A 27,500-nucleotide genomic window follows, 5' to 3' on the forward strand; every position below is an offset into this window, starting at 1 on the left:
CGGCCGCCTCGCCCGCGTAGAAGACGCGGTGGCCGGCGCGGGCGAGGGCGTCGCCGAGCACGCCCACGTCCGCCCAGCGCCGCGCGCGGGCCGCCTCCTCCAGGCCGGGCGGACACGGCGGGCTGGAGAGCTGGACCGAGAGGGGGGGGGGGGTTACGTAATGGCGGGAACAGTTGCAGTTACAGTAATCACACGCCCATCTCCTCCCAAATAAACCAATCAATGCAAATAAGAACAACAGCAATAAGAGACAAAACAGAAGCGAGGCAGCGAGCCGCCAGCCCATCCGGCCTCGACCCGGAGCCTCGCCGCCGCCGCCGCCGCCGCCCACCTGGTCGAGCATGTTGGCGAGCGCGTCGTGGTTGGCGCTGACGACGGCGCCGTACTGCGCCTCGAGGCTGCGGTCCGCCAGCGCCGAGCCGCGGCGAACACTCACGCGGCCCGTCTTCTTGTCCGGCGAAGACGGGGCGGAGGGCGCGGCGGGGGGCTGGGGGGGGGGGGGAGAGAAGCTGAGGTTAGGGTCGTAATTATAGTTGTAGAACTATAATTATAACTATAATAACTATGACAGCGGCGACAAAATAAGAAGAGCAAATGATGTGAGCGAGAACAGCAACGGAAATGAACCCTCGCTGTCAATAACGTCATGTCACTATATCACACTGTAAACACTATATCAGAATCAGCCTGTCTTGGCACCACGTGGCACTCGAGAGCCACCTACCTGCTCGTTAGTGACACCTGCTGATGAGCCCACAGGTATCTGCGTCACCTGGAGGGAGAGTCGCGTGGCGGTGATCAGGAAAAAGCTTATGCAAAAGCGATTATTTATTATTATGATTATGATTATGCAAATGATAATAATAAAGATCAGGACGATGACTTTAACCATGTGACTTCCGGAATGAGTGCATGTTATCAATTCATATTTCTTTCTTCTGGAAGAAAACGGAAGCAAAGACATAACGAAACAGCATTGACGAAAAGGTCATCCACTTATAGAATGGGGAAAAAGATACTTATTGAATAGAGAGTGAGAAAATAAAATATATATATACATACATATATCTACACACTATACATCTGCACAAAACTAAAATAAATGAATAACACATCCAGTTAAATACAGTATAAACCTAACGGACAAAAAAAAAAAAGAAAAAAAAGAACAAAAAATACAACGAACCAAACGGCTTTATTGAAAGATGGTTCAATCAAGCAAACCTTTTTTTTGTTCCTCTGGCTTCGCTTCAACTCCAAACCTCAATTCAGTTCTCAAAGACACTCATTCGGCTTCCACAGCTTCTTTACGGTCTTAACTTATCAGTTATTTAATGCATTATCCGTTTATCTATTTATTCATTCAATGTATTTATCCAGAGACCAAAGAGGGACATGCGTTTGTGCAAACAGGGGTCGGGATGAGCTGGGGGGGGGGAGAGACAGCGGTGCAGGGAAGGGCCGAGGAGTGCCGGAAGGAGTGGGAGGAGGAGGGAAGGGGCGGAGATGGAGGAAGAGGAGGAGGAAGAGGAGGAGGAAGAGGAGGAGGTGGAGGAGATAGAGGAAGAGGAGGAGGAGGTGGTGGTGTTGGAGGAGGAAGAGGAGAAAGAGGAGGAGGAGGAGAAGCAGAAAAAGGAAGTGGAGAAAGAGGAAGAAGAAGAAGAGGCTGGGAAGGAGAAGATGCAACACGCACAGAGGAAGCACAAGCAAAGAGGAAGAGCAAGAACATCGTGACGCGTAGAAGTAAAGAGACGAGGAGAGTTAGTCCGTGTTTGCATGGAAGTGCTTGAGTGCTTCCGAAGTGCTCGTCTTTGGGGGAGAAGCGAGAGATGAAGTGGCACCGAAGGGCGGCCGTGAGATCCAAGGACACGACTAAGATAAATGAATAAGATAGATGAAATAAATAAAAAAATACATGCCAATATCTTTCAAGACGTGACGCCTAGTGGCACTTCCCACCAGAGTGCCAAAACCACACAACCCAAGAGACATAAAGTGCCAACATAGATAGACATCACCCCGCATCAACATGCTCCCTGTAAAAAAATGGTGCCAATAAAAACGATCCCCGGTGCCAGGTAGTGTTACCAATACATCACGCCATCCTTCCCCCAAAAAAGTGTAAGATGTTAAAATAGGTGCCAAGGTGCCAAGGAGAACCCATTCGAGAGTTAGGTGTCAAGTCAGTGCCAAAATGTTGCCGGGTGTCAAGGCAGTGCCAAACCCAGTGCCAGATGTAAAGACGGTGCAAGAAGTTCCAGTTCTGTGTATCAAGTCAGTGCTAAATAAGGTCTAGATAGGGTGCCAGGTGTCACATACGTGCAAAATCATTGTGCCAGTGTCAAGTCAGTGCCATGCAAGTACCACACGTGTCAAGTCAGTGCCAACCAAGTACCGCATGTGTCAAGTCAGTGCCAACCAAGTGCCACACGTGTCAAGTCAGTACTAACAAGTGCCACGCGTGTCAAGTCAGTGCCAACCAAGTGCCACACGTGTCAAGTCAGTGCCAACTAAGTGCCACACGTGTCAAGTCAGTACCAACAAGTGCCACGCGTGTCAAGTCAGTGCCAACCAAGTGCCACACGTGTCAAGTCAGTGCCAACCAAGTACCGCACATGTCAAGTCAGCGCCAAGCAAGTGCCCGGTGCCCAGTGAGTGCCCAACGGGTGCCAGGGGCGAGGCAGCGCCGCCCTCCTCTCACCTGGGCGGGTATGATGTAATCGTCGATTGTGTGGACCTCCTGCGGTGCCTGCTGGGGGAGGGGGGGTCGAGGGGGGGCGGGGAGGGGCTCTTCGTAGTGCACGGGGGAGGGGGGGCGGAGACACTCGTACTGGAGGGGAGGGGGAGGGGGGGGCAGGGGAGAAGAGGGAGGGGTCGGTTTAGTATGGCTGGCGTGGAAGGAGAAACGTGTGTGTGTGTGTGTGTATATATATATATATTATATATATATATATTATATATATATATATATATATATATATTATATATATATATATTATATATATATATATATATATTATATATATATATATATATTATATATATATATATATATATATATATTATATATATATATAGATATATATATATATATATTATATATTATCTATATCCTACAACCCCCCCCCCCCCCCACCCCCCCCTCCCCTCCCTCCCTCCCTCTTCTCCCCATCCCTCCCTCCCTCCCTCCCTCCCTCCCCCTTCTCCTCCCCCTCCCCCCCCCTCCCTCCCTCCCCCCTCCCTCCCTCCTCCCTCCCTCCCCCTTCTCATCCTCCTTCCCTTCCTCCCTCCCTCCTTCCCTCCCTCCCTTCTCCTCCCCCATCCCCCTCCCTCCCTCTTCTCCCCATCCCTCCCTCCCTCCCTCCCCCCCCCCCCTCCCCTCCGCCCCCCCCGGCCCCCACCCAAGCATACTCTGTCTAAAAGTTTCCTCGACAGTTAATACGTAGGAAAATACTGTCAGTCGCCGGGCGTTACCAGACCTTACCAACCACATAAATATCATGAAGAAATGTGTTATGAAAGTGAATTACAAGTTATAATGGATTCAAATAAAGATGACAGAGAAGGAAGACAAGTAAATAAAACACAAACACACACAAATACACAGGAAAACAAATAAACGCCAAAATTTTAGACAAACATATATCCCCTACCCTCAAAAAAAAAAAAAAAAAAAAAAAAATCACATCTACCAAAAATAAAACCTCAAACCAACACAAAATTCCTCATTACAAAATAACCTCGAAAATCTATCCCAAACAACAACAAAACAACAACAACCTAATCAACAAACACCTCCCCCCCCTTCCCCCTCCCCCTCCCCTCCCCACGTGGCCTAAATAACCGGAGAAAAAAAAACACACCAATACAAAAATAAAAGACAAAAAACAAGAAAGAAAGCAACAGCCATTTAAAAACAAGAAAGAAATGAAAGAAGAAAAGACAAGGAGCCAAATCTATCCCAAAGAAAAAACACAAAATAATTTATTTTTAAAATACGGACTCGCTATAGCAATAATAACAATACTAAAAAAAAAATAATAAATAAAAATCTAACCAAACCTTCCCCATAAGGATATCACCCAAAAAGACGAGAAAAGGAAAAGAAAAGGTAAAATCAATTCTGAACCGCAGGGAAACTCCGAAATCAAAAGAAATCCTCACTAGCAGGATCACTCCGAATCAACAACAAATCCACAAACACACACATACAAACAAAGGCAGTAAAAATAATCCGAAACAAACAAAAACAAATAAACAAAAAATCCCTCCCACAACAAACCCTTCCAAAACGCCCCCCTCTCCTTCAAAAAGAAAAGAAAAGAAAAGAAAAAAAAAAAAGCGCAGCGCCATGCGTCGACTCGGACTCAGACTCGGCGGCGCAGACCCTCACTCACGTGCGGCTGGTGCGGGCGGGCGGGCGCGGGACCTTTGCTCGCACGCCCCGCCCACGCCCCCGACGCCCCCGCGCCCACGCCCGCACTCGACGCGCTGCCCGTGCTGCTCGTGCTGTCCTGGTGCTGGTGCCGGATCAGCCCGCGGTGGGAGGACTCCTGTGGGGAGGGAGGGAAGGAAGAGGGGCGGGGGAGGGGGAGGAAGGGAGGAGGGAAGAAGGGGAGAGGTATGGGGGGAAGGAGGGAGGGAAGGAAGAAGGGGCAGGGGTAGGTAGGGGGGGAGGGATGGGAGGATGGGCGGGGTAGTGAGGGAAGGAGGGAAAGAGTGGGAAGGGATGGGAGGAGGGGCGGGGGAGGTAGAGGGGGAAGGGAGGGAAGGGAGGAGGGAGTGGCACAGAGGGAGGGGAGGGAGGAAGAGCGTAAGGGAACGAATGAGAGAGGGAGGAAAGGGAGGAAGAAATACAGAAGGAGGGTGTGGGGGTGGCGAGGGGAGGGGGTGGGGGCAGGGGAGAAGAGGGAGGGGTCGGTTTAGTATGGCTGGCGTGGAAGGAGAAACGTGTGTTTGTGTGTGTGTGTGCGTGTGTGTGTGCGTGTGTGTGTGTGCGTGTGTGTGTGCGTGTGCGTTAGCGTGTGTGTGCGTGTATGTGTGCGTGTGTGTTTGTGTGCGTGTGTGTTTGTATGCGTGTGTGTGTGTGTGTGTGTGTGTGTGTGTGTGTGTGTGTGTGTGTGTGTGTGTGTGTGTGTGTGTGTGTGTGTGTGTGTGTGTGTGTGTGTGTGTGTGTGTGCGTGTGTGTGTGTGTGTGTGTGTGTGTGTGTGTGTGTGTGTGTGTGTGCGTGTGCGTGTGCGTATGTGTACGTGTGTGTGTGTGTGTGTGCGTGTGCGTGTGCGTATGTGTACGTAAGTGAGTGTGTACCCGGATGCTTGTGGATTAGTCTGGATTCACTGTTCTCTGTCTAAAGGATTCCTCGACTGTTAATACGAAGGAAAATCTGTCAGTCGAAGGGCGTTAAGATACAACAAATAAATATCTTGAAGAAATGTGTTATGAAAGTGAATTACAAGTTATAATGGATTCAAATAAAGATGACAGAGAAGGAAGACAAGTAAATAAAACACAAACACACACAAATACACAGGAAAACAAATAAACGCCAAAATTGTAGACAAACATATATCCCCTACCCTCAAAAAAAAAAAAAAAAAAAAAAAAAAAATCACATCTACCAAAAATAAAACCTCAAACCAACACAAAATTCCTCATTACAAAATAACCTCGAAAATCTATCCCAAACAACAACAAAACAACAACAACCTAATCAACAAACACCTCCCCCCCCCTTCCCCCTCCCCCTCCCCACGTGGCCTAAATAACCGGAGAAAAAAAACACACCAATACAAAAATAAAAGACAAAAAACAAGAAAGAAAGCAACAGCCATTTAAAAGCAAAAAAGAAATGAAAGAAGAAAAGACAAGGAGCCAAATTTATCCCAAAGAAAAAACACAAAATAATTTATTTCTAAAATACGGACTCGCTATAGCAATAATAATACTAAAAAAAAAAAAGAAAGAAAAAAATCTAACCAAACCTTCCCCATAAAGATATCACCCAAAACGACGAGAAAAGGAAAAGAAAAGGTAAAATCAATTCTGAACCGCAGGAAAACTCCGAAATCAAAAGAAATCCTCACTAGCAGGATCACTCCGAATTAACATCAAATCCACACAAACACACACAAATAAACACACCAAAAATACTCCGAAACAAACAAAACCAAATAAACAAAATTCCCCCCACAATAAACCTTTCCAAAACGCCCCCCTCCCCCCCCTCCCCTTCAAAAATAAAATAAAAAATAAAAAAACAAAAGCGCAGCGCCATGCGTCCAGCTCCTCAGACCCGGCGGCGCAGAACCTCACTCACGTGCGGCTGGTGCGGGCGGGCGGGCGCGGGACCTTTGCTCGCACGCCCCGCCCACGCCCCCGACGCCCCCGCGCCCACGCCCGCACTCGACGCGCTGCCCGTGCTGCTCGTGCTGTCCTGGTGCTGGTGCCGGATCAGCCCGCGGTGGGAGGAGTCCTGTGGGGGAAGGGAGGAATGGGCGGAGGGGCGGGGGAGGGGGAGGAAGGGAGGAGGGAAGAAGGGGAGAGGTATGGGGGGAAGGAGGGAGGGAAGGAAGAAGGGGCAGGGGTAGGTAGGGGGGGAGGGATGGGAGGATGGGCGGGGTAGTGAGGGAGGGAGGGAAAGAGTGGGAAGGGATGGGAGGAGGGGCGGGGTAGGTAGAGGGAGAAGGGAGGGAATGGAGGAGGGAGTGGCACAGAGGGAGGGGAGGGAGGAAGAGCGTAAGGGAACGAATGAGAGAGGGAGGAAAGGGAGGAAGAAATACAGAAGGAGGGTGTGGGGGTGGCGAGGGGAGGGGGAGGGGGGAGGGAGAAGAATGATAAGTTAGTCTTGTCTTTAGAATGATTTGAGTCGAAAGCGTTTGTTGTTGTTGTTGACTTTAGGTTCATTAGTGTTACAGTTTATTAAAGTTTAGTTTTGTTTTTGTTTAAATTTATCCGTTTTATATACGTGTGCGTATGTACGTGTGTATATGTACGTGTACGTGTACTTGTACGTGTACTTGTACGTGTATGTGTGTATATATATATGTGTGTACGTGTATGTGTAAGTGTGTGTGTGTGTGTGTTTACGTATATACATGCGTGCGTGTTTATATTATTTCATTCTTTATTTCCATTCCATTTATTGGTCAAAATCTCATAATCTATTTATCATTCATTATCATTATTTTCACTTCAGCCATCCGTCCATCCACTGCCCTCCTCTTCTTCACCTTCCTCTTCCTCCTCTTCTTCGTCCACCACCTCCTCCTTCCTCCCATCCACCCCCTTCCTTCTCCTCCTCCTCTTCCATCTACTTCCTATTTCTTCACCTTCCTCTTCCTCCTCTTCTTCGTCCACCACCTCCTCCTTCCTCCCATCCACCCCCTTCCTTCTCCTCCTCCTCTTCCATCTACTTCCTATTTCTTCACCTTCCTCTTTCTCCTCTTCTTCGTCCACCACCTCCTCCTTCCTCCCATCCACCCCCTTCTTCCTCCTCCTCCTCCTCTTCTTCCTCTTCCATCTACTTCCTATTTCTTCACCTTCCTCTTTCCCCCTTTCCATTTCTACTTCCACTTCACTTCCTTCTTCCTGCTCATGATGCTCCTCCTTCTCTTTACCCTCCCCTTCATCTCCCCTTTTTACCCTTCCCCTTTCCCTTCCCCCCCTTCCTTCTCGCTCCTCTTTCCCCTAACCCTACCCCCTCCCTCCCTCTCCTCCCCTCCTCCCTCCCCTAACCCTTCCCTCTCCTCCCCTCCCTCCCTCCCTCTTCTCCCCATCCCTCCCTCCCTCCCCTCCCCTTCTCCTAATCCTTCCCCTTCTCCCTCCCCTCTCCTCCCCATCCCTCCCCCTCCTCCCCTTCCCCCCTCCCTCCCTCCCCTTCCCTTCCCCCTTCTCTCTCACCTCCCTCCCCTCCCTCCTTCCCCTTTCCCCTTCCCCTCCCCCTTCTCCTCCCCCATCCCCCTCCCTCCCTCCCTTCCCTCCCTCCTCTCCCCCTTCTCCCCCCCTCCCTCCCTCCCATCCCACCCCATCCGACGCCTCACCTGAGACCCTGCGGGCGGCATGGGCGCTCTCCTCTTCTCCCTGTCCTCCTCCCCGCGGATGCTGGACGTTCTCCCCGGCTTCCTCGGGGTGATGGGGGCTCGCACGTCGCCTGGGGAGAAAAGTGGGGAGATACGCGGTTAGATGGGGAGCCTCGTGGGGAGAGATTGATAGAGAGAGAGATAAGTGGGAGGAGATAGATAGAGAGGTTGGGAGATATAGATGGGGGAGAATAGATAGATAGATAGATAGGGTGGAATAGATAGGAGTACAGAAGGAGTGGAATAGAGAGATAGGCAATATATTCATTTATATGCAGACACATTTATTTAGACATTAATACACAGCCACCCTCCTGGCCCTTCCGACGCTCACCCAAGTTGGCGTAGACGGAGTCCCTGGCCAGCTTCGGGGGCTCAGGCCGCGGGGGGCCGCCTCCCCCTCCCCCTCCTCCTCCTCCTCCCCCCTTGGAAGAGCTCCCGGCGCTGCTCGGGGTCCTTGCGGGGGGCGGGGGGCGCTGGGGTCTGTGGTGGGGGCCGTCGGAGCTTCCCTCGGCGTAGGGGGGCGTGGCCTCGCCGAAGGGGGGCGTGGCCTCGGCGCCCTGAGTCGCCTCCAGGGACACCTTGCGCGGGGGTGGGGGCGGCTTGGGCCGACCTGGGTGGGTGGGGAGGGGAGGGGCGTTGGAAAAGAAATTAAAAACAAACAGACAAACAACCGGGCAGAGACGAACAGGCCGGTAAATCAAAGATAAAAAATATATATGTAAAAGTAGAAAAAAAAAATCATACAAATAGACAAATAATTAAATCACCAAATAAACAGACACACACAAACAACCCAATGAAAAAAAAAAAAAAAAAAAAAAAAAAAAAAAAAAATCGACGCCCGACGCCCACCTTCCGAGTTGTAGCCGAGGTGTCCTGTAGGCGCGGCGCTGGCGTGGCTGCTCTCGCTCGCGAAGGACTCTCGCCGCTCCACGCCGGGGTCCTGAGGGGGGAGGGGGGGGAGAGGGCGGTTAGGAGCGAGATAAGAACAATAACATCGGAAATAAACAACAACAACATGAATAGGATGAATGAAATTGTGGGGGGGGGAGGGGGAGGAGAGGGGGGTTAAGAGCACGATAACAACAACAACATCGGAAATAAACAACAACAACAGCAAAATGAATAGGATGAATGAAATAGGATGACGTGAAATGAATCGGTTCCAGACAATGGGAATTCTTGAGTGGTGATAAATATTATTCTTAACTTCATAACTATATTCTGTTCAACAAAAGGTCAAGGTAGTTGCAGTGAGGAATAAGGGATGCAACAAGATAAAGCAGTAATATATGTTAGGAGAAGAAGAGGAAGAAGAAGGGAGAGGAAGAGACAGAGAGACAAACGACGGATGGAAAAAAAACAATGATGATGATAATAATAATAATAATGATGATGATGGTGATATTAAGAGTAATACTAATAACAGGAACAGGAGGAGGAAGAAGAAGACAACAGACCAAGATAAAGAAGAAAATAAGATAAAAAGGAATAAGATACAGATACTGACACATAAAAGGAGGAAAAAGATTAAATAAAAAACCGAAGAAGAGAACCCGACTAAAAACGAAAGAGAGAGAAGGAAAAAGAACAAATAAATCATTCGAGAGGAAAAGAGATGAAAAACAAAAGAGAAACACATCGTATAGCGTAGAAATAACAGAGACAATAACAAACCAAACCGAATTAATTAGAAACAAAAATAATCGAAACAAAAACAGTAAGAAACAAAACCGTGAGAACAAAAGAAATAGAATAACAAACGTAAAAAGAAAAGGAAAACATAATGAGAAGCAAAACCGAGAAAAAGAAGAAAAGGGAAATAAAAGAGACGAAAGGCAACCAGGCCGAAGGAGAGACAGGAGGAGAAACATTAGAAAAGAAAGAAAAAAAAAAAGAAAAAAAAAATCATAAGAAGAAAAGGGAAATAAAAGAGACGAAAGGCACCCAGGCCGAAGGAGAGACAGGAAGAGAAACAGTAGAAAAGACAAAAAAAAAATAATAATAATAAAAAAAAAATAATAATAATAAAAAAAAGAAGAAAAAAAAGAAAAGAAAACCGTAGGAAGAAGAAAAGAGAACTAAAAGAGACGAAAGGCCGAAGGAGAGCCAATACGAAGGAGCGAGCGACCGACCCTCCTGACGAAGGAGCTCTTCTTCTCGAGCGCCGCGCCCGCAGGAGGCGAGTGCGCGCCCGAGGGCACCCCGACGGGCGCCCCGACGGGCATCGGGCACGGCACGCTGGCGTAGATCTCGGCGGCGCTGTTGGCACCGGAAGTGGCGGGCGCCGGGGGGAGCGTGGGCGCCTCCGGGGGTGCGAGGGGGGAGGGAGGGGCGTGCAGGGGGCTGGGCGGCGTCTGCGGGAGGAGGAGGGTGAGGAGGGGGGGGGTGAGTGGGGGCGTAAACAAGAAAGGTTTAAGTGAATGAATAACAAAGAGATACGTGGATAAACGTGGAATGGATGAAATAAGGAGACAAGTGAACAGCCAAGAAATGAATGAACAGGAGACGGATGGAGGGATGGATGAGTGAGTGAGTGAGCTGGATAGATGGATGAGTCGGATGAGTCGCCACTGGATGGATCATGAGTGAGGAAAAATCAGATGAATTTATAGGAATTTATTTACTGATTCTTCGAATAATAAAAAAAGGAATATTGAAAAAAAATATATATATATTATCAGGAAAAAATATTCAAGAAACAGAAGACAAGAAGAAGAAGGAAAAGGAGGAGGAGAAGAGGAGAGGAAATAGAAAAAGGAGAAGAAGGAGAATAAGTAGAAAATAGAAGTAGAAAGGAAAAAATAATAATAACAAAAAGAAGGAAGTGAAGAAAAGAAAAATGATAAGAAAAAGGGACACAGAAAAAGAAAGAAAAGGAAAGAAAAGAGAAACAAAGAAAACGAAGGAAAATAAAGAAAAGGGAGAGAAAGAAAACGAAGAAGGAAAAAGACAAAGGAAGAGAAGTAGAAGAAGAAGTAGAGGAAGAAGAAGAAAGAAGTCGAATAAATTAAAAGGTCAATCGGATTGCGTGAATGAATTTGATCAAAATAAATTGTTGATAAAATTGTCTCCGGCGGGGCGAAGGGTTGCCAGATGCCGCTATTTCACGGAACTATTTCGATGCTGCCTTATCTCTAAGCTGCAATATCTCTCTGTTATCTATGCTATCTTTTTTATATCTTGTTTATATCTGTTTGCAGTGTTTTATCTTCTCGGTTGGCTTGGCTTTTTTTTTTCTTTTTTTTTTTTAACTTTACATATTATTTTTGTCGACAATAGTAAGGAAATGTGTTTCCGCCGATGAACTACAGGTCATTCAAGAATAATAGGTTCAAGAACAGTTAATTCAAGAATGATAAATTCGAGAACAATTATTTCAAGAATAATAAATTCAAGTAAAAATCATTCAATAATAATAAATTCAAGAAAAATTCATTCAAGAATAATAAATTCAAGAACAACAGATACAAAACAATAATAAACAACGTGTGATCAATAAGAACAACGCGTAAACAACCAGAAGAGCTGCTTCTGACCCTCTGGAACGCCACTTAACAACAAAAACAAATGAAAAACAAGAATATCAGCCACACCGCCTTCTCTTCCTGGATGACCTGCAAGAGCGAATAGGGTCAACCTAGGCCATGCCCCTTGGGACTGACCTGCAGGACCGCCACCTACCGACAGGGCCATTCAAGGCGCCCTTTGTGACTGACCTGAAGGGCTTCCACTCGGAAACAACAAGCCTCGTCTTTGCGCCCTTCGTCAGAGAGACTGAGTGACGTCACAAGATCAACCTCGGTGTATCTTGCTTACTGACTGACTGACTGATTGACTGACTGACTGATTGACTGACTGACTAACTGACTAAATGACTGACTGACTGACTGACTGACCTGAAGTTGAGCTACATGAGAGGGCCACCTTGGCCACCCCTTGTCAATGACTGACCTGTAGGACCAGTCTAGACGCCTCTTAACACGACTTAGTTAACACTGACCTGCATGAGCGCAGCGGGGGAGGCGTAGAGGTCCTCCGGCGGCGCGCCCTTCGCTGCGGCGCCCCTCGGCTGCGGCGCGTGCCCTTGCGGCGGGGGCACGTAGCCGTAGATGCCCGTGTAGTCGTAAATGGGCGAGGTCTTCTCCGGCCGCGCTATCACCTGAGGAAGGGAGATTCAGTAGTGTTGTAGGATGCATTTCGCTGGTGAGGGATCGAGGTCTGCCCGATACGACCGTCTGTTGCAAATGTTGGTTTGTCTCATTGCTTTGCAGACTGATTGCTACTCAAAGGCGGCATCACCCAGAGCTCAAATTCCTTAGTCGCTTTCAGTGGGCATCCAGATCCTTGTTTCAAGCGCTTTTGCAGTGACTGGACTTCGAATTGAGCATCTATGGAGGAAACGTGCGTACTCTGCATTCAAAAGGAACTCCAGGGTATACGGACCCAAAATATAGCCACGTGAGGGATTGAGGTACGTTTATATAATGGTGGCGACTGAATGTAAACAAGCAATACGTTTCGTATCTTCCCTCGTGATTATAAATAAATAAACGTTATGGCTATAATCACTAGTATCTTTATTTTTTTAAATGTAATAAAAATGATATTTGAAGAAGTATAGTAATTATTTATATCAAACACAACGAAGCCCAGAAAAAAATGGCCAGAATATAGTGAAAAGGATGCCCAGTATGCAATATTGCCATGACAAAAACAACAATAACAATACCTGCAATAGAGATAATTATACTGATACTCATAATACAAGATACGTAAGCATCATGTTGCATCATCCTGCACACTGTATTCGTAAGTTGCAGATGTATAATGTATAATGCATTGTATTATACCACAGACGGATCAGCAATCGGATACTCAGGTTTGACTTTATTCATGCAATACACAAGCGCTGATGGAGACATGTACGCAAGCAGCTGGTTTTGGCTTCATAATGTGCTTGCGTTTCCCGTGTGTCGCGAGGGAGGGCTGCGCTTTCTTAGCTCTCTTCTATTTGAATTTGTTTGTTTCTTTGGTTCTTTCTCTCTCTCTCTCTCTCTCCTCTCTCCTTCTTTCTTTCCCTCTCCTGCCTCCTCCCCTCCCTCCTTCTCTTCCCTTTCCACTTCTCCCTCCTTCCCTTCCCTCCCCTCCCCTCCCTCCTTCTCTTCCCTTTCCACCTCTCCCTCCTTCCCTTCCCTCCCCTCCATCCTTTTCTTCCCTCTCCACCCCTCCCTCCTTCTCTTCCCTTTCCACCTCTCCCTCCTTCCCTTCCCTCCCCTCCCCTCCCTCCTTCTCTTCCCTTTCCACCTCTCCCTCCTTCCCTTCCCTCCCCTCCCCTCCCTCATTCCCTCCTTCTCTTCCCTTTCCACCTCTCCCTCCTTCCCTTCCCTCCCCTCCCCTCCCTCCTTCTCTTCCCTTTCCACCTCTCCCTCCTTCCCTTCCCTCCCCTCCCTCCTTTTCTTCCCTCTCCACCCCTCCCTCCTTCTTTTCCCTTTCCACCTCTCCCTCCTTCCCTTCCCTCCCCTCCCCTCCCTCCTTCCCTCCTTCTCTTCCCTCTCCACCTCTCCCTCCTTCTCTTTCCTCTCCACCCCTCCCTCTTTCTCTTTCCTCTCCACCTCTCCCTCCTTCCCTCCCCTATTTCCCACCCTCCTTCCCTCCCACCCCTCCACCCCCTCCTTCCCTTCCCTCCCTCCCCTATTTCCACCCCTCCTTCACACCCCTCCACCCCCTCCTTCCATCCCACCCCTCAACCCCCTCCTTCCCTCCCCCTCCCATCCCTTCCCTCCCTCCCCTATGTCCCATCTTCCCACCCCTTCACCCCCTCCTCCCCTCCCCCCCCCCTCCCTCCCTCCGCCCCTTACCTGCACTCCGTCCTGATGGTAGTCGAGCGGGTGGATGATCTGCAGCCTGGACTTCCTGGCCTCGCGCAGGAGGTCCCTCCGCTCCTGCTCCCTGGCCGCCGCCGCCGCCGCCTTCCTCTTCTCCTCCTCCTTCGATGAAGAGGAGGAGGAGGAGGAAGAGGAGGAGCTGCCTAGACGGAGGAACTTCTTGAGCGAGAAGCGGGAGGAAGAGCTCCGCCCTCCTCCTCCTCCTCCGTCGCCTCCTCCTCCTCCTCCCTTTTTCGTCCTGTCGCGCCCTCGCGTGTCTCCTTCGCTCCCTCGCTTGGCTGTGGGCGGCGACGAAGGGCGGAAGAAGCCTGCGGGCGGAGAGGGCGGAAGAAAGGTTTAGTTCTTGTCGAATTCTCTCTGTTTTTAGAAGTTTTTTTTTAATCTCTTTTGTCTGGAATTTTATTTCTTATCTCTTTCATCTTTAATCTCTTTTATCTTTTACTTCTTTTATCTTTTATTATCTCTTTCATCTGGAAGGCTTGGATGTTTTCCAAGAAGGGAGATCAAGGAACAACGTCCATGCAGATATGTCTACTTACCTGTCCATCTCTATTGATAAATGAAGTCGAAGCCAATGAAAGACGTTTGAGACATTTGTTTACATCATTTGTGCGCTCCTTTGCGACGTCACATCCCAAGTATCATTCATGTGACGTCACACATTCACTCATGACGTCGCATACTCACCCATGACGCTGAACGACAAACTCAGTTTAGAAGACACGGGACTCGAAGTAGGTTCCCTGCGAGATGCGGCAGCAGGTCCGAAATCTCCGGCCGGGAAATCCAGCAGCAATTCGGAACTGGTGTCTCATCGTTCAGTGGACCCATTTTGTCTTTATTTTCTATACCTCACCTATACCCCCCCCCTCCCCCCCCATCCCCTGCCCTGCCCTGCCTCACCTGATCTGCCGAAGCTGAACCTGGACGAGGAAGCCGCCGGCGCCGTCGAGACCGAACTCTGCGGCACGAGGACGGCGGCCGTCGCGGCGGCCACGGAGGCGTCGAGGCTGACCATGTGGGCGCTCGCCCGCGGCACCGAGTGCGAGCGGGACGCTGCGGGTCTCGAGGCCGTTCCGCATGCGGCCGCCTCTGGGTTGGGCGCCGCCGACACCGCCGCGCCCTGCCACGACGCCGCTTCAGAGCCTGGAAGGAGATCGGGTCGTCAGGGTATTGGCGCCAGGACGCTAACAATTACTGATGCCTCCACCCTCCTGCGTCTGCTGTTGACTCCTCGCCAGGAAGGGCGGTGAAGGCGCGCTGGCGCCCCACGCGGGAGCCCAGTTCACTTTACTGATTCTTTTCTTATATTAACACCTATGCTCAATATTACGTCCTTTCACGCTGATCTAATATTCAGAAGGTAATAAAAATGACATTAACAACAACATTAATAACTATAATAACAACAATGATAGAAAAAGGCGAGCAAGAACAGCGGCAGCGACACGGCCTGCTGCTCCCGGTTCCACACTTGCCTTCGGCGCCGCTCGTCCCGACGGGCCCGATGGAGTTCCTGTAGAAGGGCACGGCCGAGGACGACCGCTCGGCCTTCCTCAGGGGCGGCGGGTCCTCCTGCTCGTCCTCCTCGTCGTCGAAGTCGTCCGTGAAGGACGAGTAGGACTCGCCGTCGCGGTCGTCGGCGGGCACCTGGAGGGTGTGGGCGTGGGCGTGGGCGTGGGGCTCGGGCGGTTCCTCCTCCTCGCCCCCTCGGTCCCCCCGCCGCTCCTCCTGGCGGCTCTCCTCGCCCTCCTCGCCGGCCGCCTCCTCCCCCTCGGCCTCGCCCGCCTCCCCCTCGGCGGGCGGGCGCGGCGCGGGCCGCTTGCTGGAGCTGGACCTCGTGGCCTTCGACCCGAAGTCGAGGGCGGCGGAGAGCAGGCTGCGGTTGGCCTCGAAGGTGGACCTCGACTGGCACCGCGTGGACTCCTGGCGGCCGACGGAGGAGGTGGAGGGCGAGGAGGAGGCGCTGGAGGCGGCGGCCGAGCCCGCGGGCGCGTCGCGCGGCGCCCCCGAGGCCTGGAGGCTGTCGTCGATCTCGTGGTAGATGGTCTCGTCGTCGCGAGGCGTGTGGGCGGGACTCGCGAGGCCGGCGGCGGCGGCGCCCGAGGACACGGCGACCGGCACGTCGTACACCGCCTCCGCGACGCGCTGCGGCCGCCCCTGCAGCGCGGGCACGGCCGGCGCCTGCGTGGTGGGCGGCGGCTTCTTGGGCGGCGACGCGGCGTCCGGCCGGGAGCCCGCCGACGAGGCCTCCGACAGCGCCGAGGACGTGGACGCGGTGTCGCTGCGGTCGTCGGCCGAGAGCGACGCCAGGTTGGGCGTGGATGCGGCGCCCGAGAGGGAGCCGAGCGAGTGGCGCGGCGCCACGGCCACGGGCGTCGCGTACACCCGCGGGGAGGAGCTCCCTGAGGACCTGTAGGACACCTTGGGCTTGTCCTTGAGGATGGGCGGCTTGGGCGTGATGACGGGCTTGGCGCCGGGCAGGCCCTTGAGGCACGAGGTAGAGGCGTAGAGAGCGGACTTCTGGATGCCCGCCGTGGGCGCCGCCGCCTCCTGAGGCGCCTTGATGTCCCTGAGGAAGTCTGGCGTGGCGGGCGAGTAGGCGGGCGAGGGCGGCGCGTAGGGCGCCTCGTACATGGAGCGGGAGGACGCCGCGTGCAGGAAGGACGAGTTCTGCGGGCTGGACGCCGCGATCACAATGGGCGTCCCGAAGGTGGTCAGGAGGCTCGAGTTGCTGCCCTGGCGGCTGGCGGGCGTCTTGGCCAGCTCTGGCGACGGCGTCTTGGCCGAGGAGAGCCTCCGGGGCGACTCGATCACGACGGCTCTGCTCTCCTTCCCCTGAGGGACCTCTGTCGGCGCCTCGGCGAGACGCGCCTCCAGGCGGGGTGTCTGCACTTTGCTGTTCACCGCCTCCTTCAGCTGCATCTCGGGGCTGGCCTCGGCACTGCGGCGTCGGGAAGCCGCCGAGAGCTTCAGCGAGGCTTCCGGGCTCGTCCGAGAGACCTCCGCCTCCTTGGGGACGTCCACGCTGATCTTCCGGGCTGCGGGAGGACGCGCCTCCGGAGGACTGGGCCTCGCGGGGGACTGGGGCTTCTCCGCAGGGGGCTGCCGGGGCGAGGGCTGCCGAGGAGAATCCCGGGGAGAGGTCTTGGGAGACTCCTCCGCTCCTGAAGGGGCCTCCTCGGGACTCTGCTGCCTCGCCAGGGACTTCCTGGGAGCGGAAGTCGGAGGGATTTTGAGCGTTTCCTTCGCCTCCTTCACCTCGGCGACGTCGGCAGGAGAGAGGTCCTCCTCCTGGGCTCCGCTCTCCGTTTTGGGAGAGAGCTTTGTGTCTGCGGGAGTGACAGAGGAGGACGGCGGCATCTTGGTGGCAGCCGGAGGGGAGTCGAGGCCCCTTGCCTTCTGCGCGTCGCCCCCCGCGTCCGGCGCCCCCCTGGTCTCGGCGAGGACGCTGTCGATGTTGGTGACCTTGGCGTGGGCGGCGCTGGGGGCGACAGGGGCCGCCAGCACGTCGTCGATGGACGTCACCTTCCCGTGGGCGCTCTTGCTCGCCTTCCCCTCCTCCGCCACCTGCTCCTCCTGGATGCCCGTCTTCTCGACCATCTCCTCCTCGCGAGGCACGTACTTGGGCTTGATACCCTTGAGGGGGATGTCCTCGTCCTCAAGGGCGCCCCCGCCCCCTCCTGCGGGCGCCGGGCCGGGCCGCACCACCTCGCCGTTCTTCATGGGCAGCACCTGGTTGACGCGCAGCTCCGCGTTGTTCCTGGCGATGAGCGGCTTCACCGTCACCAGCGGCGGCGACCGCTTGAGCTTGACCTTTCCGCCCTCCGGCCGCGGCGGCTCCTCCTTGGGCGCCCCGCCCTTGAGCTCGGCCTCCAGCTTGGCGCCTTCGCTGCGGCTCCTGTTCTCCCGCCCAAGGCGCTCCAGCTCCTCGATCTCCGCCAGGATCATCTTCCTCTTCTCCTCCAGCTCCTTCACGGACGGAAGCAGCTCCTCGATGTCCTTCTTCAGGTTGTCGTTGTCGGAGTTGAAGTCGGTGTTCTTCTCCGTCAGGCGCCGCAGCACGCGCTCGTCGGGGTTCAGCTGCGCGAAGTCGTCCTCGTCCTCGTCGTCGTCGTCATCGTCGTCCATGAAGTCGTCCTCGTCGTCGGAGTAGTCGACGTCGCCGCCGTAGCCGATAACCTCCTCGAGCGTCGGGCGGAAGGCGAGGGCGCCCCGGCCGCGCGGGCGCTCCCTGGCGGCGCCCGCCTTCTTCAGGATGCCCACGGGCGGAGGCGCCTCCTCCGCCTCCTCCTCCTGCGCTTCGGATTCCTCTCTGCGCTGCTCCTCCCCCTCCTCCTCCTCCTCCTCCTCCTCCTCGGCGCGCGGCGGCTCCTCCCTCTCCAGGTCGGAGTGGTGGCTCTCGGCCTCGCTCTTGAGGGACGCCGTGTCGCTGTTGGCCGGCGACGCCGACGCCTCCGACGAGGCCGAGCTGGAGGGCGAGGTGGAGGGCGAGGACGACCCGCCGTCGTGGCTGGCGTCGGAGCCCAGGTCGCTGCTGGCGTCGCCCCTGTCGTCCCTGGCGCCGCCCTTGGGCTCGAGCGCGCGCTCCTGCCCCAGCAGCTCGCTCAGGAGCTTGGCCTCGCTCCGGCTGTGCACTTGCTGCACGAGGCGCGAGCTGCGCAGGGCGTGGGCGTCCGCGGGCGCGCCGGGCGGCGGCCGCGCCTCGGCGCCGCTCAGCAGAAGATTCTTCTCGTTCTCGCGGCTCACGAGGCTCGACATGTCCTGGATGAGGCGCGGCGACTTGAGGCTCGAGGGCGTCTTGGCGATCACCATCGAGTTCCAGGAGTTGCGCTTGTAGTACGAGCGCTGGTACACGCTGCCTGCCACGCCCACGTACCTCCGCGAGCCGCCCACGCCGCCCTCGTCGCCGCTGCCGCCGCGGCTGCTCCTCAGGGACAAGCCCACGCCCTCGTCCTCGACCAGCCTGTCGTCGGCCAGCCCCTCGACGCCCTTGGGCCCCCCTCCCCCTCCGCCTCCTCCTCCTCCCCCTCTTCCTCCGCCTCCTCCTCCTCCTCTACCTCCCCCTCCATGCTCGTCCTTCGACTTGAAGCAGTTGGAGCACAAGTCCTTCCTCCAGGCGTTCTGGACGAAGGTCTGGCAGATCACCGACATGTTGTCCTCCGCCTCGACCTCCGTCTCGTCCGCGCGTCCTTCGAGGTCGACCTCAGGCGTCTCTCACGGAGCTTAGGCTTGAGCGCCGCCAAGACTGCCTCCCCATCCTCGGACGCCGCGGCTGAAGGGGGGGGGGGGGGGTTTAGTAACGGTGGTGAACATAATATTGATAATGATAATGCTAATAACTGCAATGAATAGTAATAATAACAATGGCAATAGTAGTCCTGATAATAATAATGATGATAAGAATAAAAATAATACTGATGATGATAATGACAATAACAATAATAATGATTTTAATGATAACAACAATGATGATGATCTTAATAATAACAACAATGATAATGATCTTAATAATAATAAAGACATCATGACAATGATCTTAATAATAAAACAGTATAACAATGATTAATAATAACAACAATGATAATGATCTTAATAATAACAACAATGATAATGATCTTAATAATAACAACAATGATAATGATCTTAATAATAACAACAATGATAATGATCTTAATAATAACAACAATGATAATGATCTTAATAATAACAACAATGATAATGATCTTAATAATAACAACAATGATAATGATCTTAATAATAACAACAATGATAATGATCTTAATAATAACAACAATGATAATGATCTTAATAATAACAACAATGATAATGATCTTAATAATAACAACAATGATAATGATCTTAATAATAACAACAATGATAATGATCTTAATAATAACAACAATGATAATGATCTTAATAATAACAACAATGATAATGATCTTAATAATAACAACAATGATAATGATCTTAATAATAACAACAATGATAATGATCTTAATAATAACAACAATGATAATGATCTTAATAATAACAACAATGATAATGATCTTAATAATAACAACAATGATAATGATCTTAATAATAACAACAATGATAATGATCTTAATAATAACAACAATGATAATGATCTTAATAATAACAACAATGATAATGATCTTAATAATAACAACAATGATAATGATCTTAATAATAACAACAATGATAATGATCTTAATAATAACAACAATGATAATGATCTTAATAATAACAACAATGATAATGATCTTAATAATAACAACAATGATAATGATCTTAATAATAACAACAATGATAATGATCTTAATAATAACAACAATGATAATGATCTTAATAATAACAACAATGATAATGATCTTAATAATAACAACAATGATAATGATCTTAATAATAACAACAATGATAATGATCTTAATAATAACAACAATGATAATGATCTTAATAATAACAACAATGATAATGATCTTAATAATAACAACAATGATAATGATCTTAATAATAACAACAATGATAATGATCTTAATAATAACAACAATGATAATGATCTTAATAATAACAACAATGATAATGATCTTAATAATAACAACAATGATAATGATCTTAATAATAACAACAATGATAATGATCTTAATAATAACAACAATGATAATGATCTTAATAATAACAACAATGATAATGATCTTAATAATAACAACAATGATAATGATCTTAATAATAACAACAATGATAATGATCTTAATAATAACAACAATGATAATGATCTTAATAATAACAACAATGATAATGATCTTAATAATAACAACAATGATAATGATCTTAATAATAACAACAATGATAATGATCTTAATAATAACAACAATGATAATGATCTTAATAATAACAACAATGATAATGATCTTAATAATAACAACAATGATAATGATCTTAATAATAACAACAATGATAATGATCTTAATAATAACAACAATGATAATGATCTTAATAATAACAACAATGATAATGATCTTAATAATAACAACAATGATAATGATCTTAATAATAACAACAATGATAATGATCTTAATAATAACAACAATGATAATGATCTTAATAATAACAACAATGATAATGATCTTAATAATAACAACAATGATAATGATCTTAATAATAACAACAATGATAATGATCTTAATAATAACAACAATGATAATGATCTTAATAATAACAACAATGATAATGATCTTAATAATAACAACAATGATAATGATCTTAATAATAACAACAATGATAATGATCTTAATAATAACAACAATGATAATGATCTTAATAATAACAACAATGATAATGATCTTAATAATAACAACAATGATAATGATCTTAATAATAACAACAATGATAATGATCTTAATAATAACAACAATGATAATGATCTTAATAATAACAACAATGATAATGATCTTAATAATAACAACAATGATAATGATCTTAATAATAACAACAATGATAATGATCTTAATAATAACAACAATGATAATGATCTTAATAATAACAACAATGATAATGATCTTAATAATAACAACAATGATAATGATCTTAATAATAACAACAATGATAATGATCTTAATAATAACAACAATGATAATGATCTTAATAATAACAACAATGATAATGATCTTAATAATAACAACAATGATAATGATCTTAATAATAACAACAATGATAATGATCTTAATAATAACAACAATGATAATGATCTTAATAATAACAACAATGATAATGATCTTAATAATAACAACAATGATAATGATCTTAATAATAACAACAATGATAATGATCTTAATAATAACAACAATGATAATGATCTTAATAATAACAACAATGATAATGATCTTAATAATAACAACAATGATAATGATCTTAATAATAACAACAATGATAATGATCTTAATAATAACAACAATGATAATGATCTTAATAATAACAACAATGATAATGATCTTAATAATAACAACAATGATAATGATCTTAATAATAACAACAATGATAATGATCTTAATAATAACAACAATGATAATGATCTTAATAATAACAACAATGATAATGATCTTAATAATAACAACAATGATAATGATCTTAATAATAACAACAATGATAATGATCTTAATAATAACAACAATGATAATGATCTTAATAATAACAACAATGATAATGATCTTAATAATAACAACAATGATAATGATCTTAATAATAACAACAATGATAATGATCTTAATAATAACAACAATGATAATGATCTTAATAATAACAACAATGATAATGATCTTAATAATAACAACAATGATAATGATCTTAATAATAACAACAATGATAATGATCTTAATAATAACAACAATGATAATGATCTTAATAATAACAACAATGATAATGATCTTAATAATAACAACAATGATAATGATCTTAATAATAACAACAATGATAATGATCTTAATAATAACAACAATGATAATGATCTTAATAATAACAACAATGATAATGATCTTAATAATAACAACAATGATAATGATCTTAATAATAACAACAATGATAATGATCTTAATAATAACAACAATGATAATGATCTTAATAATAACAACAATGATAATGATCTTAATAATAACAACAATGATAATGATCTTAATAATAACAACAATGATAATGATCTTAATAATAACAACAATGATAATGATCTTAATAATAACAACAATGATAATGATCTTAATAATAACAACAATGATAATGATCTTAATAATAACAACAATGATAATGATCTTAATAATAACAACAATGATAATGATCTTAATAATAACAACAATGATAATGATCTTAATAATAACAACAATGATAATGATCTTAATAATAACAACAATGATAATGATCTTAATAATAACAACAATGATAATGATCTTAATAATAACAACAATGATAATGATCTTAATAATAACAACAATGATAATGATCTTAATAATAACAACAATGATAATGATCTTAATAATAACAACAATGATAATGATCTTAATAATAACAACAATGATAATGATCTTAATAATAACAACAATGATAATGATCTTAATAATAACAACAATGATAATGATCTTAATAATAACAACAATGATAATGATCTTAATAATAACAACAATGATAATGATCTTAATAATAACAACAATGATAATGATCTTAATAATAACAACAATGATAATGATCTTAATAATAACAACAATGATAATGATCTTAATAATAACAACAATGATAATGATCTTAATAATAACAACAATGATAATGATCTTAATAATAACAACAATGATAATGATCTTAATAATAACAACAATGATAATGATCTTAATAATAACAACAATGATAATGATCTTAATAATAACAACAATGATAATGATCTTAATAATAACAACAATGATAATGATCTTAATAATAACAACAATGATAATGATCTTAATAATAACAACAATGATAATGATCTTAATAATAACAACAATGATAATGATCTTAATAATAACAACAATGATAATGATCTTAATAATAACAACAATGATAATGATCTTAATAATAACAACAATGATAATGATCTTAATAATAACAACAATGATAATGATCTTAATAATAACAACAATGATAATGATCTTAATAATAACAACAATGATAATGATCTTAATAATAACAACAATGATAATGATCTTAATAATAACAACAATGATAATGATCTTAATAATAACAACAATGATAATGATCTTAATAATAACAACAATGATAATGATCTTAATAATAACAACAATGATAATGATCTTAATAATAACAACAATGATAATGATCTTAATAATAACAACAATGATAATGATCTTAATAATAACAACAATGATAATGATCTTAATAATAACAACAATGATAATGATCTTAATAATAACAACAATGATAATGATCTTAATAATAACAACAATGATAATGATCTTAATAATAACAACAATGATAATGATCTTAATAATAACAACAATGATAATGATCTTAATAATAACAACAATGATAATGATCTTAATAATAACAACAATGATAATGATCTTAATAATAACAACAATGATAATGATCTTAATAATAACAACAATGATAATGATCTTAATAATAACAACAATGATAATGATCTTAATAATAACAACAATGATAATGATCTTAATAATAACAACAATGATAATGATCTTAATAATAACAACAATGATAATGATCTTAATAATAACAACAATGATAATGATCTTAATAATAACAACAATGATAATGATCTTAATAATAACAACAATGATAATGATCTTAATAATAACAACAATGATAATGATCTTAATAATAACAACAATGATAATGATCTTAATAATAACAACAATGATAATGATCTTAATAATAATAACAATAATAATGATTTTAATGATAACAACAATGATGATGATCTTAATAATAACAACAATGATAATGATCTTAATAATAATAACAGTCATAACAATGATAATAATAGCATCAACAATGGTGATGATGACAAAAAAAACAATGACAATAACGAAAATAAAAGCACCAGTGACACATACCACTGACAATGACAGCAATTAATTAATGACGCCATTCGTAATTACAAAGTACGAACAGAAAAAGGCGTCGAGTGACATACCGTCCAGAGAAACAACAAAAACAACCAAAGAAGGTGGAATGCAGGTGCGAATGCCGGCCTCGACGGAAGTTACTCGCTTCCGGTTCGGCGCTTCCTCGCTCTCGCTCTCTCTCTCTCCCTTCTCGATTCTCGCTCTTTCTTTCTTTCTCTCTCTCTGTCTATTACTCTCACTCTCTCTCTTTCTTTCTTTTTTTTCTTTCTCTCTCTTTCTCTATTTATCTTATTTTATACATCTATCTATCAATCTCTCTCTCTCTTTCTCTCTCACCTTCTCTTCGTCTTTGTATCTATCTATCAATCTATCTATCTATCTATATCTATCTATCTGTCTATATATATATTACGTTATCAATTTATCTATCTGTCTTTCTTCTCTCTCTTCAACATCCATATTCTAATTCCACCAAAGAGAACGAAAAAAAAGAGGGAGAGAAAAAAATTCCCACTTCTCTATTCCTCACCCTAACTCTCTCTACCCCCCCCCCTTCCCCTCTTTTCCTTCCCTCCTTCTCGTTTCCCCCCATCCCCTACCTCTCTTCCCTCCCCCTCCCCTTCCCCGCAACCTTGCCCGTAAACCAACCCTTTCCCAGAGGCTACAGGTGGTCACACGGCGCCTGCTCAAGGGCTAGCTGGGTCTTTGCTTGTTTGTTTGAGTCTGTGTGGTTCTCTGGCTCTTTTTCTGTCTGTCTGTCTTTCTGTCTGTTCGGTTCTCTCTCTCTCTGTCTCTTTCTCCCTCCCCCCTCCCTATCTTTCTTTTATTTACTGATCTATCTCCCTTTCTCTGCATGTCTTTCTGCATGACACTCTGTCTGTCTGTCTGTCTCTCTCTCTCTCTCTCTCTCTCTCTCCCTCTTTCTCTCTCTCTCTCTCTTTCTTTCTCTCTCTCTCTCTCTCCTACTAAATCTTTCTCAAAACAGTTATTCAATTAATTTTTAATACCAATCTCGGCGATCCACTCTGCTCTTCACGTGTCGCTGATCACACTCCGAGAACCACTTCCTCCCAACACAAAAATTTCTCTTCAGTACTTCGTAATTTCCTCAAGAAAGTCTATCCGAAAATAATATTGAATATGATACGAGCAATGATGGTAATTGTGATATCAATTGGCGAGGTTGATTTCTTCTTCTTTTTTTTGTATCATTATGTAATTAGTGATCACGGTCGTTTCAGGCAGTATTATTGGTTGTAGGAGATGTAATTTTGATTGTGATGATAATACAATAGTGGTGATGGTAGTGATAGTAGGAATAGTAATAAGGGAAATGATGATAATGATGATAAAGATGATGACGCATGATATATATGTGTAATTTTATACGTGCGTGCATACAAATATACAGAGAGAGAGAGAGAGAGAGAGATTGTGTGTGTGTATGTGAGAGAGAGAGAGAGAAAGAGAGAGAGACAGACAGAGACAGAGAGAGATTGTGTGTGTGTGTGTAAGAGAGAGAGAGAGACAGAGATAGATTGTGAGAGAGAGAGAGATTGCGTTCAATCTTGTCTGTTGATAAGTTTCAACGCTGCAACTGATTTCATCTTCAGTTCTGTGGGGGAGGGGGAGAGGGGGACGGGTGGGGAGGGGGAAGAAATCTCGTTGTTGCAATAAAAATGCATTTTCTTCATCGCGTCAACTTGTGTGTTCACTACACATAGATACACATAGATATGCAATATACATACGTGTACAAACACACATCATTATCCTCACTATTGTAATTATCATTATTGCCATTATCATTATTATCATAATGATTATCATAACCATTATTAATTTATCCTTATCAACTGATTTGCAAATGAAGAAACGAAAAATACAGAATGCACCAAAGTTGAAAACACTGACAAAAGAGAGAGAGATAGAGAGAGAGATAGAGAAAGAGAGAGAGAGAGAGAGAGGGAGAGAGAGAGAGAGAGAGAGAGAGAGAGAGAGAGAGAGAGAGAGAGGGAGAGGAAGAGAGGGAGAGAGAGAGAGGAGAAAGAGAGAGAGAGAGAGAGAGAGAGAGAGGAGAAAGAAAGAGAGGAGAAAGAGAGAGAGAGAGAGAGAGAGAAAGAGAGAGAGGAGAAAGAAAGAAAGAAAGAGAGCAAAATAGCAATAACACTCAAAACTGACTCGTCATCCACCTGATTCCGACCATCGCTTCCTCCTCTTTCCAACTCTGAACGAACGAGAGACATGGAGAGACGAGAGAAAGCGAGAAAAAAACGACAAGTGGCGAGAGAAGACGTAAAAAAAGCGAGAAAAAGTGAGAAATATTGTGAAGAAGCAAGAACAGCGAGGAATAGCGAGTAGAAGCGAGAAAATGCGTGAAACAGCAAACAAAATGGAATATCGAGAAGAAGCGAGAACATGGAGGAAAAGCGAGAAAATGCGTGAAAAAGAAGAAGAAGAAAAAGAAGAAGAAAAAAGAAAAATCGAGAAAAGACGAGATGCAGCGAGAAAATACGAGATGAAAGCGGGAAATAGCCATAAGTGTGGAGAAGCGAGAAATATCGATAAGTTGTGAGAAGAAGCGAGAAAAGGCAAGAAGAAACGAGAAAAGACGAGAAGAAGCGGGAAAAGGCGAGAAGCGAGAAAAGGCGAGGAGGAGCGAGAAAGGGCGAGAAGAAACGAGAAAAGACGAGAAGCGGGAAAAGGCGAGAAGCGAGAAAAGTCTAGAAGCGAGAAAATGCAAGAAGAAACGAGAAAAGACGAGACAAAGCGAGAAAAGGCGAGAAGCAAGAAAAGGCGAAAAGAAGCGGGAAAAGGCGAGAAACGAGAAAAGGCGAGGAAAGGCGAGAAGAAGCGAGAAAAGGCGAAAAGAAGCGAGAAAAAGGCGAGAAGAAGCGAGAAAAGG

General features: G+C 45.6%; 1 protein-coding gene and 1 pseudogene across 3 annotated transcripts in view; one reads left to right on the top strand and one right to left on the bottom strand.

The window, feature by feature from the left end:
* Positions 1-27,500, bottom strand: part of LOC122259986 (uncharacterized) — a 69,756-nt gene that overhangs the window by 3,123 nt on the left and 39,133 nt on the right. For 2 of the 3 annotated variants that reach the window (XM_086533777.1, XM_043027032.2), the window contains 11 exons: positions 15,449-19,245; positions 14,874-15,116; positions 13,944-14,278; positions 12,086-12,244; positions 10,218-10,439; positions 8,935-9,025; positions 8,414-8,692; positions 8,041-8,150; positions 725-772; positions 332-487; positions 1-130 (listed from right to left, as the gene is read on the bottom strand). The exon at positions 1-130 is cut by the window's left edge and continues 147 nt beyond it. In XM_086533777.1, coding sequence (XP_086389903.1) covers positions 1-130; positions 332-487; positions 725-772; positions 8,041-8,150; positions 8,414-8,692; positions 8,935-9,025; positions 10,218-10,439; positions 12,086-12,244; positions 13,944-14,278; positions 14,874-15,116; positions 15,449-19,124 — 5,449 coding nt within the window. In that variant the 5' untranslated portion in view covers positions 19,125-19,245. The remainder of the gene's footprint in view (positions 131-331; positions 488-724; positions 773-8,040; positions 8,151-8,413; positions 8,693-8,934; positions 9,026-10,217; positions 10,440-12,085; positions 12,245-13,943; positions 14,279-14,873; positions 15,117-15,448; positions 19,246-27,500) is intronic. The other variant, XM_086533778.1, reaches the window with a different exon arrangement.
* Positions 26,630-27,500, top strand: part of LOC147466872 (uncharacterized) — a 4,004-nt pseudogene continuing 3,133 nt past the window's right edge.

The sequence above is a fragment of the Penaeus japonicus genome, unplaced genomic scaffold (genome assembly GCF_977035675.1).
Source record: "Penaeus japonicus unplaced genomic scaffold, GWHDUDI00000001_assembly GWHDUDI00000040, whole genome shotgun sequence".
Lineage (NCBI taxonomy): Eukaryota > Metazoa > Arthropoda > Malacostraca > Decapoda > Penaeidae > Penaeus > Penaeus japonicus.